The 14,417-nt window shown below is 41.3% G+C and overlaps 1 protein-coding gene and 1 long non-coding RNA gene across 5 annotated transcripts in view; one reads left to right on the top strand and one right to left on the bottom strand.

Annotated features, from left to right (window-relative positions):
- The window catches only part of LOC133635857 (cytoplasmic dynein 1 intermediate chain 1), a 145,954-nt gene that overhangs the window by 64,677 nt on the left and 66,860 nt on the right, over nucleotides 1-14,417 (bottom strand). For 2 of the 4 annotated variants that reach the window (XM_062029252.1, XM_062029255.1), the window contains one exon: nucleotides 2,723-2,797. In XM_062029252.1, coding sequence (XP_061885236.1) covers nucleotides 2,723-2,797 — 75 coding nt within the window. Of the gene's footprint in view, nucleotides 1-2,722; nucleotides 2,804-14,417 lie in introns of all 4 variants that reach the window. The other 2 variants (XM_062029254.1, XM_062029251.1) reach the window with 1 other exon arrangement.
- Nucleotides 1-14,417, top strand: part of LOC133635858 (uncharacterized) — a 310,718-nt gene that overhangs the window by 243,080 nt on the left and 53,221 nt on the right. The gene's annotated exons all lie outside the window — the stretch shown is intronic.

Raw genomic sequence — 14,417 nt, 5'->3', positions numbered from 1 at the left:
TGCATTTAATTTTCAAAACATTTTCGGGACCTACAGGCGACCAGCTGATCAATTTAGTATAAGTCAACCTCTCACTCACTCTTACTCACATGTTCATATACACGTTCATATACATGTACTGTACATGTCCATATACATGTTCATATACATGTTCATGTTCATATACATGTTCATGTACAGCAGGGGTCACCAACCTTTTTGAAACCAAGAGCTACTTCTTGGGTACTGATTAATGCGAAGGGCTACCAGTTTGATACACACTTAAATAAATTGCCAGAAATAGCCAATTTGCTCAATTTACCTTTAACTCTATGTTATTATTAATAATTAATGATATTTATCTTTGTGGAAACACTGATCATCTTAATCAGTGGTGCCCAAACTTTTTGAAGCCGGGGACGCTTGAAAATTTGTCCCACGGGGGGGGAATATTTTTTATTTTATTTTTTTTAATTAGTTTTCATAAAGAAATACAATAATGTGTGCTTACGGACTGTATCCCTGCAGACTGTATTGATCTATATTGATATATAATGTATATATTGTGTTTTTTATGTTGATTTAATTTAAAAAAAAAAAAAAAAGTTTTTTTTTTTTTTTTTTTTTAATTTCTTGCGCGGCCCGGTACCAATCGGTCCGCGCGGTGGTTGGGGATCACTGATCTTAATGATTTCTCACAATAAATATATATAGAAACAGATAAATATCAGTATGCAACACTTTATGCACATTTTTCAAATTGAACATTTTCAAATGATCACTTCTAAGACAGTCTTGTGAAATCACAATATCCCATTTTAACTAGCTAGCCACTAACATTTTTTAACAAATCATGAATTACTTTGCACCATGTTTGTACAAATAATAACTCATGTAAAATACAAAAGTCAACTCTCAAATTTTTAAATAAATCATGTCACACTTTGAACTGGACACCAAATCTGTTATTTCTTTGTCAGTTAGTGAAGACCAAGTCTTTAAAATAATTTCTCTGATTTTCAAATTCTATTTGAGATTTGTCTCTCTTAGAATTAAAAATGTCCAGCAAAGCGAGACAAGCTTGCTAGTAAATAAATAAAATTTAAAAAATAGAGGCAGCTCACTGGTAAGTGCTGCTATTTGAGCTATTTTTAGAACAGGCCAGCGGGCTACTCATCTGGTCCTTACGGGCTGCCTGGTGCCCGCGGGCACCGCGTTGGTGACCCCTGATGTACACATTCATATACACTACCGTTCAAAAGTTTGGGGTCACATTAAAATGTCCTTATTTTTCAATGAAGATAACTTTAAACTAGTCTTAACTTTAAAGAAATACACTCTATACATTGCTAATGTGGTAAATGACTATTCTAGCTGCAAATGTCTGGTTTTTGGTGCAATATCTACATAGGTGTATAGAGGCCCATTTCCAGCAACTATCACTCCAGTGTTCTAATGGTACAATGTGTTTGCTCATTGGCTCAGAAGGCTGATTGATGATTAGAAAACCCTTGTGCAATCATGTTCACACATCTTACAAAAATACGCTGCGCCTTACTTATGCGTTAAATACAGAAATAGCACCCGTAACTGACACGGCACCTTTAAATACGGTGCGCCCAATGGTCGCGAAAATACGGTATAGTGGCTCTTGATAACGGGAACCGGTTTTCAAAAAGGGATTTGAATGCATGGAATCGTTTTTTTTCTTATCGAAGCATCGGGAGAACCGGTTTTTTCGAACATCATCCCTAGTCCATATACATGTTCGTGTTCATATACATGTTCATATACACGTTCATATACATGTACTGTACATGTCCATATACATGTCCATGTACATGTACATGTAAATAAACATGTACATATTCATATACAGTACATATGAAGTGGATGGATTCTTATAGTACCACATATTTGTTGAAAATCCTTGATTGAGCTCATGAAAGATGGGAGTACAAATCAAAGTGTTGCTTGTCCAACAACTTATTTATGAATAATGACCTAAAAATGATTACTGTATTTTTCGGACTATAAGTCGCAGTTTTTTTCATAGTTTGGCCGGGGGTGCGACTTATACTCAGGAGCGACTCATGTGTGAAATTATTAACACATTACCGCAAAATATCAAATAATATTATTTAGCTCATTCACGTATGAGACTAGAAGTATAAGATTTCATGGGATTTGGCGATTAGGAGTGACAGATTGTTTAGTAAACGTATAGCATGTTCTATATGTTATAGTTATTTGAATGACTCTTACCATAATATGTTACGTTAACATACCAGACACGTTCTCAGTTGGTTATTTATGCCTCATATAACGTACACTTATTCAGCCTGTTGTTCACTATTCTTTATTTATTTTAAATTGCCTTTCAAATGTCTATTCTTGGAGTTGGCTTTTATCAAATAAATTTCCCCCAAAAATGCGACTTATACTCCAGTGCGACTTATATATGTTTTTCCCTTCTTTATTATGCATTTTCGGCCGGTGCGACTTATACTCCGGAGCGACTTACACTCCGAAAAATACAGTACTTTAAATATGAATGTCCGTGCCTACTGTGGTGGCTTGTGTGCATCCACTAAGACTGTGTATTGATCAGTACAGTATTTATTACTGTACATTGTTTTGTGTGAATGTCTTTCACCAAACGTAGATCAATCTAATCTAATGTAATGGAGTCTCGCTGGGGTAGGCTCCGCAGGATAGAATGTGTGTGTGCTCCATCCATTACCTTCTTTGTGTTCCTTGTCATCTTCATCCTGCACCTCCTGTGTTTCCATCACTTCTTCGTCTTCTTCTTCCTCTTCTTCTTCTTCAAGACACAGAGAGCACTTGTGTTAATCAACAGCTGTTCACATTTTCTCTGACCTCCCGCTGTGAACCCTCCCCCGCCTCCCACCCCCCCCCCCTTCGTAGCCAAATAATCTTTGCCAGACTCGCACGGGAAACATTTGCTCCAAACTGGTTTCTTTCAAGCGTGTACTGTAAGTGTGCATGAAAACCGCGAGTGTGCTGAGCATGTTTTCATGTGTTCACATTTGAATGTCTTAAAGTCATCATGTCTTCATGTGCATGCAAAGAGGAAACCAGCCCTCCCCTTCATGTCTTTCTCTCACCTTTGACCCCGAGCAATGGCGTGTGTGCAGAAGGGGAGTCCCGCTACATTCCTCCAATCAGGTCAGCAATTACACTTGACTCTCAAGGCGTGAAAGGTGGGGGTCAACACAGACACCTGCTTGTCAGACGCTGACCCCCAAAGTGCCCTCAGGCCGCGGGCAACTAACCGGGAACACCCCCCTCCTCCTTTCTCTCGCCAAACACATGCCGAGAGTCTCTGGAGACCTCGCTGACACTGTGGCGAGACACCTGTGCTCTGCCAACACACACACACACACACACACACACACACACACACACACACACACACAAACACACACACACACGGGGCCCTCGCCCACAGTGCCAGGGGTGCTGAGGGGTTAACTGGCGCAGGTCAAACTGACAACAGGCGCTTAGTGCAGTGGAAGGAAGTGACTGCATCAATCTGATGTGACCCCTCCGTCTTTACACACGCACACACACACAGACACAAACACACTCACACACACACACACACGGTGTGTTTAAGTCACTTGGAGTACGACCTTGGGCAATGTTCAAGCGCTGTCTTAGAGGTCGCTGGCTGTCGGGATGAAGAGTGTTCATGAGGAGGACGTGTGGAAGTTGTTCATGACCTCAGTGCCCTAAAAGACTGCCACTGGCACTCTTTCTTGCTCTTGCTGATTTGCATACTACACACACACACACACACACACACACACACACACGCACACACACACACACACAAGAAAGGACTTATCAATCACATCTTTCCTGATGTTTATTCTTCAGCAAGTGTCCAAGTTTTACAGATATCCTACAAACACTAAATAATATAAGCATGCTTCTTTTCATGGTATGTATATGCATATGTGTGTGTGCATATGCATACACACACACATATGCATATATGCAAAACCCAAAACCAGTGAAGTTGGCACGTTGTGTAAATTGTAAATAAAAACAGAATACAATGATTTGCAAATCTTTTTCAACCTATATTCAATTGAATGCACTGCAAAGACAAGATACTTAACGTTCAAACTGGTAAACTTTGTTATTTTTTGGCAAATATTAGCTCATTTGGAATTTGATGCCTGCAACATGTTTAAAAAAAAGCTGTCACAAATGGCAAAAAAGACTGAGTAAGTTGAGGAATGCTCATCAAAAACGTATTTGGAAAACCCCACAGGTGAACAGGCTAATTGGGAAAATGTGGGTGCCATGATTGGGTATAAAAGCAGCTTCCATGAAATGCTCGGTCATTCACAAACAAGGATGGGGCGAGGGTCACCACTTTGTGAGCAAATTGTCGAACAGTTTAAGAACAACTTCTCAATGAGCTATTGCAAGGAATTTAGGGATTTCACCATCTACGGTCCGTAATATCATCAAAAGGTTCGGAGAATCTGGATAAGTCACTGCACGTGAGCGGCAAGGCCCGTGACCTTCAATCCCTCAGGCGGTACTGCATCAAAAAGCGACATCAGTGTGTAAAGGATATCACCACATGGGCTCAAGAACACTTTAAAAAAAAACACCGTCAGTAACTACAGTTGGTCGCTACATCTGTAAGTGCAAGTTAAAACTCTACTATGCAAAGCCAAAGCCATTTATCAACAACACCCAGAAACGCAGCCGACTTCGCTGGAAAAGTGTTCTGTGGTCTGACTAGTCCACATTTCAAATTTGGAAACTGTGGACGTCGTGTCCTCCGGACCAAAGAGGAAAAGAACCATTCGGACTGTTATAGGCACAAAGTTCAAAAGCCAGCATCTGTGATGGTATGGGGGTGTATTAGTGCCTAAGGCACCCTTCAAAAAATGGTCTCCTCTGTTGATTGGCAACACTAAATTGGCCCCAGTGTGTGAATGCGATGATGTGGTGACTTGTCTAGGGTGTACGCCGCCTTCCGCCCGAATGCAGCTGAGATAGGCTCCAATGATTTGGTGAATTTGCAAACAGCTAAAAGTATGTACAAAGCAAACTATAACCTGCTAGCCAAAGATGTACACCAATTCTTCTCAACAGAAGAGAAGTATAACCCCAGAGAAAAATGTAACTTAAAGCCTTTAGTATATGAGTATGTGGGATGGATTAATAAACAATGTACTAATATGATCCAGTTGAAGGAAGTGTTCAAACATAAATTGTTTACAAAGTACAAAGAATAACAACAACTTTGTATAAAATAAGATATTATTCATCTCATTATGTTTCTGTTTGTTTCAAACATCTATGCAATCTCAGCATGTTACATCACATATTACACATTTTCATTTGTCAATACAACATGTCTGAAAAGGAGTAGGAAGAAGCAAAGCTTATTTTTGACTTCATAACAACTTCTAACACATGTACTGATTCCTTCCTCTCAAAATTGTTGAAACCATTGCATTCTAGGTACCACCATTAACATTGGAGATTAATAACTCATTTAAATCAAGCTCAAGATGTTTATCAAATGTCTTCTTCCTTGTACTTTGTAAACAATTGTAGTTTTAATAGCCTCTTAAATTGGATGATATCATTACACTGTTTGACATCTTTGCCTGATCAATTCTACAATTTCATTCCACACTAAATGTTTTAAGTGTTGTATGTGCATACACATGTTTTAAGGTAAATTTTTCTCTGAGGTTACATTTCTCGTCTTTTGTTAAAAATAAATTATTGTACATTCTTGGCTCGCAGGTTATAGTTTGCTTTGTGCATCATTTTAGCTGTTTGCAATCACATCAAGTCCTTGAATTGTTATATTTGATGTAACATTGATATAAATTGTGTTACAAATTGATTACAAGATGGTGGCGCTTCGCGGCGGCAGCTTCTTGCATGCGCTCTTGGAAGTGTAGACCGATTTGGCAAAAATACCCGTCAATTCAGTCAATTTCATGGCTGGCTCACAGCGTGTTCACTCCGTGATCACTTACGACCGACTTACGATTCTGGATGTGGAGAGATCGGGCCATTTTGGGCTGAAAGATGCGTGTACGGTGGACCTACTCGCTAGCTTGGGAATTCTTCGCGAGCTACATCCAGCAGTGGCCTTTGAAGCAGCGGCGTCCACTACCAGCGGAGACCGTCAACGAAAGAGACGTAAGCGGTGTGCTCGGAAGCAGAAGCGGGGATGTCGGGCGGGGCTAAAAACAAAGCTAAAGGCGTTGTTGTTAGCGGGGCTAACGAAAAAGCTAAATGCTAATCCACAAAGAAGCGCTAATAAGGAGTCTGTTAAACTAGAACTAGCCAGTGCCAGGCTGGATAATCCCTGCACACATAGCAATTCTCTTAGAATAATATACAACTCACATAATGTTTTTTCTGCGTCAGAGGTGGACATGCATTTTACTGAGGTGGCAAACAATCTAAAAATTCCTGTCATATCAATTCCTAGATATGGTCGAAATTATTTAAAGTGCACTACGCATAATAAACGTAACATTATTAATATTGCTACTACGGATACTTTCAACAAAAACTCCTCAAAACAGCCCACTACCTATAATATGGGCTTTTTAAACATAAGGTCATTGTCTTCCAAAACGTTATTAGTTAATGAAGTCATTAGAGACAACAATCTTGATGTCGTTGGTCTAGCCGAGACCTGGCTCAAACCAGACGAATTTTTTGCGCTGGATGAGGCGTCTCCTCCTGGCTATACGGGAACGCATATTGCCCGTCCCATTAAAAGGGGTGGGGGTGTTGCACTAATATACAACAAAAACTTTAGCCTTACCTCGGACCTAAATAATAAATATAACTCGTTTGAGGTGCTTACTACGAGGTTTGTCACACCGCTGCCTCTGCACCTGGCTGTCATCTACCGCCCCCCCAATGAATTTTCAGAGTTCGTTGCTGATCTAGTGACGCACGCCGACAATATAATCATAATGGGAGACTTTAACATCCATATGAATACCCCATCAGACCCTCCATGCGTGGCGCTCCAGACTATAATTGATAGCTGTGGTCTTACACAAATAATAAATGAACCCACGCATCGCAACGGTAATTCGATAGATCTAGTGCTTGTCAGGGGTGTCACCACCTCCAAAGTTACGATACTCCCGTACACTAAAGTAATGTCCGATCATTACCTTATAAAATTCGAAGTTCTGACTCATTGTCAACAAACTAATAATAATAATAATAACTACTATAGCAGCCGCAACATTAATGCTGTCACAACGACGGGAGCATGTCCATATCCTTCGGTAATGGCACCATTCCCAAATTATGTGGGCTCTATTGATAACCTCACTAACAACTTTAACGACGCCCTGCGCGACACCATTGATAGTGTAGCACAGCTAAAGCTAAAAAGGGCCCCTAAAAGGCGTACCCCATGGTTTACAGAAGAAACTAAAGCCCAGAAATTATCATGTAGAAAGCTGGAACGCAAATGGCGTGCGACTAAACTTGAGGTTTTCCATCAAGCATGGAGTGATAGTTTAATAACTTATAAACGCATGCTTACCTCAGCTAAAGCTAAATATTACTCAAATCTCATCCACCTCAACAAAAATGATCCTAAATTTTTGTTTAGTACAGTAGCATCGCTAACCCAACAAGGTACTCCTCCCAGTAGCTCCACCCACTCAGCAGATGACTTTATGAATTTCTTTAATAAGAAAATTGAAGTCATTAGAAAAGAGATTAAAGACAATGCATCTCAGCTACAACTGGGTTCTATTAACACAGATACGACTGTATATACGACGGACACTGCCCTCCAAAATAGTTTCTCTCTCTTTGATGAAATAACATTGGAGGAATTGTCAAAATGTGTAAATGGGACAAAACAAACAACATGTTTACTTGACCCAATTCCTGGGAAACTTATCAAGGAGATTTTTGTTTTATTAGGTCCATCAGTGTTAAATATTATAAACTTATCACTTTCCTCTGGCACTGTTCCCCTAGCATTCAAAAAAGCGGTTATTCATCCTCTACTCAAAAGACCTAACCTCGATCCTGACCTCATGGTAAACTACCGGCCGGTGTCCCACCTTCCGTTTATCTCGAAAATCCTCGAAAAAATTGTCGCACAGCAGCTAAATGAACACTTAGCGTCTAACAATCTCTGTGAACCTTTTCAATCCGGTTTCAGGGCAAATCACTCTACGGAGACAGCCCTCTCAAAAATGACTAATGATCTATTGCTAACGATGGATTCTGATGCGTCATCTATGTTGCTGCTTCTTGATCTTAGCGCCGCTTTCGATACTGTTGATCATAATATTTTATTAGAGCGCATCAAAACGCGTATTGGGATGTCAGACTTAGCCTTGTCTTGGTTTAACTCTTATCTTACTGACAGGATGCAGTATGTTTCCAATAACAATGTGACCTCGGACTATGTTAAGGTAACGTGCAGAGTTCCCCAGGGTTCGGTTCTTGGCCCTGCACTCTTTAGTATTTACATGCTGCCGCTAGGTGACATCATACGCAAATACGGTGTTAGCTTTCACTGTTATGCTGATGACACCCAACTCTACATGCCCCTAAAGCTGACCAACACGCCGGATTGTAATCAGCTGGAGGCGTGTCTTAATGAAATTAAACAATGGATGTCTGCTAACTTTTTGCAACTCAACGCTAAGAAAACGGAAATGCTGATTATCGGTCCTGCTCAACACCGACATCTATTTAATAATACCACCTTAACATTTGACAACCAAACAATTAAACAAGGCGACTCGGTAAAGAATCTGGGTATTATCTTCGACCCAACTCTCTCGTTTGAGTCACATATTAAGAGTGTTACTAAAACGGCCTTCTTTCATCTCCGTAATATCGCTAAAATTCGTTCCATTTTGTCCACAAGCGATGCTGAGATCATTATCCATGCGTTCGTTACATCTCGTCTCGATTACTGTAACGTTTTATTTTCGGGCCTCCCTATGTCTAGCATTAAAAGATTACAGATGGTACAAAATGCGGCTGCTAGACTTTTGACAAAAACAAGAAAGTTTGATCATATTACGCCTATACTGGCTCACTTGCACTGGCTTCCTGTGCACCTAAGATGCGACTTTAAGGTTTTACTACTTACGTATAAAATACTACACGGTCAAGCTCCTGCCTATCTTGCCGATTGTATTGTACCATATGTCCCGGCAAGAAATCTGCGTTCAAAGAACTCCGGCTTATTAGTGATTCCCAGAGCCCAAAAAAAGTCTGCGGGCTATAGAGCGTTTTCTATTCGGGCTCCAATACTATGGAATGCCCTCCCGGTAAAAGTTAGAGATGCTACCTCAGTAGAAGCATTTAAGTCTCATCTTAAAACTCATTTGTGTACTCTAGCCTTTAAATAGACTCCCTTTTTAGACCAGTTGATCTGCCGTTTCTTTTCTTTTCTTTTCTACTCTGCTCCCAACCCGGGGTGGACCGCTAGCCTGTTCATCGGATGGGGACATCTCTACGCTGCTGACCCGTCTCCGCTCGGGATGGTTCCTGCTGGCCCCACCATGGACTGGACTTTCGCTGATGTGTTGGACTTTCACAATATTATGTCAGACCCACTCGACATCCATTGCTTTCGGTCTCCCCTAGAGGGGGGGGGGTTACCCACATATGCGGTCCTCTCCAAGGTTTCTCATAGTCATTCACATTGACGTCCCACTGGGGTGAGTTTTCCTTGCCCGTATGTGGGCTCTGTACCGAGGATGTCGTTGTGGCTTGTACAGCCCTTTGAGACACTTGTGATTTAGGGCTATATAAATAAACATTGATTGATTGATTGATAGATTGATAACAGGCAGTAAACAAATGTGTTTGTAATTGCTCTGAAATGGAAAAGGGATTATATTAAATAAGCTTTGCTTCTTCATACTCCTTTTTGGACATGTAAAGAATGTAATGTAATTAAAAATATGTCAAATATGTGACATATCATATTGAAACTAAGGATAAACTTCAACCAAGCAGTTGTTGCAAAATGTTGGTACCGCGTGTGAATGTTTAAAGCTGAGCTTTGACCACGTTGTGACGTGTTCCAAGGTCGTTCTCTGCTACATCCAGGTTTAATGTCCTAGTTTTGATAATGTACTAGGTAGTCCTTACTATTCTTCATTAGAGTTCGGCAGTCATAATAATGAACTTTCAAGGCTATGTTCATGTAATATTAACATTTATGACGTCTTTTGAACAATTGCCATATTTCAATGGCAGAAGAAATCTTCAAACTGTGCTTGGGGCCCCACTTTGACGCCGCTGGTCTTGTCTGTCCTACTTCCTTGGCCCTGTCATGCCCAGACCAGTGCTGAGGAATGTGTGCTGAGTAAGATGGGAGGAGCAAACAGAGAGGACAGAGCGACCGCATTGAAGGGGCCATCAAAGTGTCAAAGCCCAAGGAAGACCACAGGCCTCTGGACTGTGGAGCGAGGCTGCGTGATTCATGGTTAGTTCACTGATGGCTTGACAGTCCGCTTCTCCCAAGAAGGAATGCTTGATGTTGTTGCCATTTGCCATACATCAAGTTCCTCTGTCACAAGCAAAAATATCTTGGCTGCTTTTTGGGATGGAAACATACATTCATGTGTGCTTAAGTTGTCGCAGTGTGACATGGACAAGTGAGTCTTCACAAGTCAAGCTAGAGTTCAGTCCAGCTTGCTGTGATGGTTTGATCCTACATAAATATTGTAATGCCTGTCATCCACCAGAAAACAACATACAAAAGCATTTTGTTGTCATTTGCATTCTTACCATATTGCAAATGTATCTCAGCTAATGTCTAATTTTGGGTCCAGGGTAATGAAGTAGTCTAAGATTGCTTTGGTCTGCACTGTTAATCGGGGTTTTCTTTAAGAACATCATTTTGTCTCTAAAACACATAAACCCTGTTCCATCATGGCCCGTGATGTTATTGGTCGGTCCACACCAGCGGCGATTGCTCCAAGACTGCAAGCCTAAAATGTCAACAAAAAAATCAAATATGTACTTTTGTGTTTGCATTTCACTGACTACTAAATATGCACTAGAATGCATTCAACTTTTGTTCGGAATCGGCTACTCGGGCGACTTCTCATTCTTTTTGGTAGTGTTGAAGAGTCCTTTGACTTCAAGGGAATCAGCAGTAATACAAATATAAAAAAAATAGACAGCACTGCCAGAGCGTTTTTCAAGTTTCATTGCATTGTTCTGAGTTGATATGGCGAATTCTTGAAGTGATGTTTTCTTTGTCAAATCTAGTCTCTTTCTTTTTTTTGTTATTGAAGACTGTTCTCGTGTTTAGAAAGTAGCTGAAAATGAGCTTCCCCTACTTCAGGGGTCGGCAACCCGCGGCTCCGGAGCCGCATGCGGCTCCTTGACCACTCTGATGCGGCTCAGCTACATACATGCCGACCCCCCCGATTTTCCCAGGAGACTTATGGATCTCAGTGTCTCTCATAGATTACTCCCAGGGAAAAAATAATCCTATTTACACTATAATTACTAAATAAAGGGCGTGCCCTAAATGCACTGCAGTAATTGTCCTCTATAGCATTTACATACAGCGTGCCAGTCCAGCCACATGTTGCATGTTGTTATTACTTGCACACACAGGAGACAGCAAAGCATACTTACTCATCAGCCACACAGCTTACACTGACGGTAGCCGTATCAAACAACTTTAACATTGTTACGTTACAAATATGCGCCACACTGTGAACCCACACCAAAAAAGAATGAAAAACACATTTCTGGAGAACATCCCACCGTAACACAACATAAACACAACATAACCATTACCCAGAATCCCATGCAGCCCTAACTCTTCCGGTCTACATTATACACCCCCGCTACCACCAAATCCCCCCACACATCAACCCCCCCCCCCCCCCCCCTCTCCGTGCGTTGGTTGAGCGGAAGAGTTAGGGCTGCATGGGATTCTGGGTATTGGCACCGTCAGTGTAAGATGTGTGGCTGCTGAGTTAGTACGCCTTGCTGTCACTTACGTGAGCAAGCTGAAATTGCATTCTACGTGTGGTCGAGCAGGTACACCGTTAGGGCGAACTGTAGAGGGCGCCAAATGCAGTGTCATCACGCTCTGATATTCGGGAGTCTCCCGGAAAAATGAGAGGGTTGGCAAGTATGACGCTATCAAGCGCCATTCATTCAAAACTCGCGGGCTGCACTAACATCAAATTTCCACATTAAAGTGCGTGCCGGTGTGTGTGTTGGAGACCCCTGGTTAACATAGCACAAAGCATTTAAGCTTTGTATGCGGTGTTTTTCATTTTAAATTAAAAAAATTTTTTTGTGGCTCCCATTACTTTCTTTAATTTGTGAAACTTGCCAAAATGGCTCTTTGAGTGGTAAAGGTTGCCAACCCCTGCCCTACTTGAAAGACCAACACACATCGGGTTGGGCATCGTTTGAATTTTGTATGATTCCGATTCCGGTTCCCAACTATTCTCGATTCTGATTCGTTTAAGCATCAGAATCCAAAATGTTCTATACGTTTCTCACGAGACTAATTTCAACCAGAATATGAATATCAATCTTTTGAACTTGAATACAAATGTGATGTTTTTTTTCCCCACAAAAGTTAGATTTTCTTTTTGAAAACCTCATGGGAAAAAAAAATTCCCACATATCCAGTTGTTTATGTGACAGTGATAGGGATGTTCCAATCAAGGTTTTATGCCGCTGATTCCGATATCGATTATGAGTAAAATCGCCTGATGCTAATGTGTGTTTCTACCTTTACAAAGCTGCTGGAATTGTGAATTTCTCTTTGGAGATGAAGAAAGTATTTATCATCTGTGCCATTGATGCCCACACACGTATAACATGCAGCACCACTTGATGGGTCATCTTCTTTCAAATCAGCTTTCTTTGCAGTGCATGTTTTCTTTCTGCTCTAATTATTTTGTCTGACACAATGTTTCCATGCACTAAATTAGTCTGATTTCTCAAATAGTTTATTGTTTTTTTGTATTTTCACCCCTTTGTGTGAAGTTAAGTGTCAACGCACTTTCTCTAACGAGACAGTTGGTCATACTGGGGGGCGCTTGTTATCCTTTAGCGAGATTCATTTTGTTCATTTCCGGTTGACTTATATGATGTCACATAAGCGTCTGTGGCTTCTGACAAGTTAAACCTAGCTCTGTTGTGATGTCCGCAGTAATATTGACATAGATTACAAATACTTAGCCTCTAATGGCGATGTCGATGGTAAATAGCAAACAGCGTCAAGAAATGATTTTGGATTGCGCTACCAACGTGACACTACTACCAAGAATGAATCGGAGCGGAGGCAGGTCCGAAGTCAAGAAAGACTGACGGCAGAGTTGTTGATCTAAGGAATTTTTGGACTGAGAATCCTGAAAAAACAACTTTTGAATGTCTCGCAGTTCTTTCTTACGGCAGCAAAGGCTCTGTGGATTAAAGGAAGAAGTTTTAAATTCGAAGGAAAAGATCGTTGGTGTCCCGACTGATAATGTTCCAGATGGACTTGGACTATCTTGCCAGTTGTGTGGAATTCAGAGTTCATGTTCGTCAGTTTGGAAATGCTGCGTGAAGAGGTTTGTGTAGGCTTTATTATTCTCCTTGGGGCGGCGTGGCGAAGTTGGTAGAGTGGCCGTGCCAGCAATCGGAGTGTTGCTGGTTACTGGGGTTTCAATCCCCACCTTCTACCATCCTAATCACGTCCGTTGTGTCCTTGGGCAAGACACTTCACCCTTGCTCCTGATGGGTGCTGGTTAGCGCCTTGCATGGCAGCTCCCGCCATCAGTGTGTGAATGTGGAAATACTGTCAAAAGCGCTTTGAGTACCTTGAAGGTAGAAAAGCGCTATACAAGTATAACCCATTTATCATTTAATCCTTGTAATTTATAATACGTGCTTCATTCTCTTTCGTATGTTGTCCGGGAGTTCGCATTAAGCCGGCATTCAACATTTCCTTAGTTACCGTATTAGATAAATATCTGTTTCTTTTTTTTCCACCATTGATGCGCTTGTGCGACACATAGGTCCCCTCTGCCGCAAACCCCCCCTCAAAAGTTAAGTTTTACCACTGATAGTCACACACACACACACACTAGTGGCCGCGCTCGGGAATCATTTTGGTGATCTAACCCCCAATTCCAACCCTTGATGCTGAGTGCCAAGCAGGGAGGTAATGGGTCACATTTTTATAGTCTTTGGTATGACTCGGCTGGGGTTTGAACTCACGACCTACCGATCTCAGGGCGGACACTCTAACCACAAGGCCACTGAGATCTGGTTTCCAATCACATAATCCAGGTGTGTTAGTCTGATTTTTTCAAAAACCGAACACCATCGGATTAAGGTTGTTTCCACGGGCTCTGGGAGGTTTATTTAGAGCCGAACTACTGTAT

This window comes from Entelurus aequoreus, linkage group LG20, assembly GCF_033978785.1.
Source record: "Entelurus aequoreus isolate RoL-2023_Sb linkage group LG20, RoL_Eaeq_v1.1, whole genome shotgun sequence".
Classification (NCBI taxonomy): Eukaryota; Metazoa; Chordata; class Actinopteri; order Syngnathiformes; family Syngnathidae; genus Entelurus; species Entelurus aequoreus.
The sequence above is the reverse complement of the archived record's forward strand: the minus strand, read 5'-3'. Positions and strand labels throughout refer to the sequence as shown.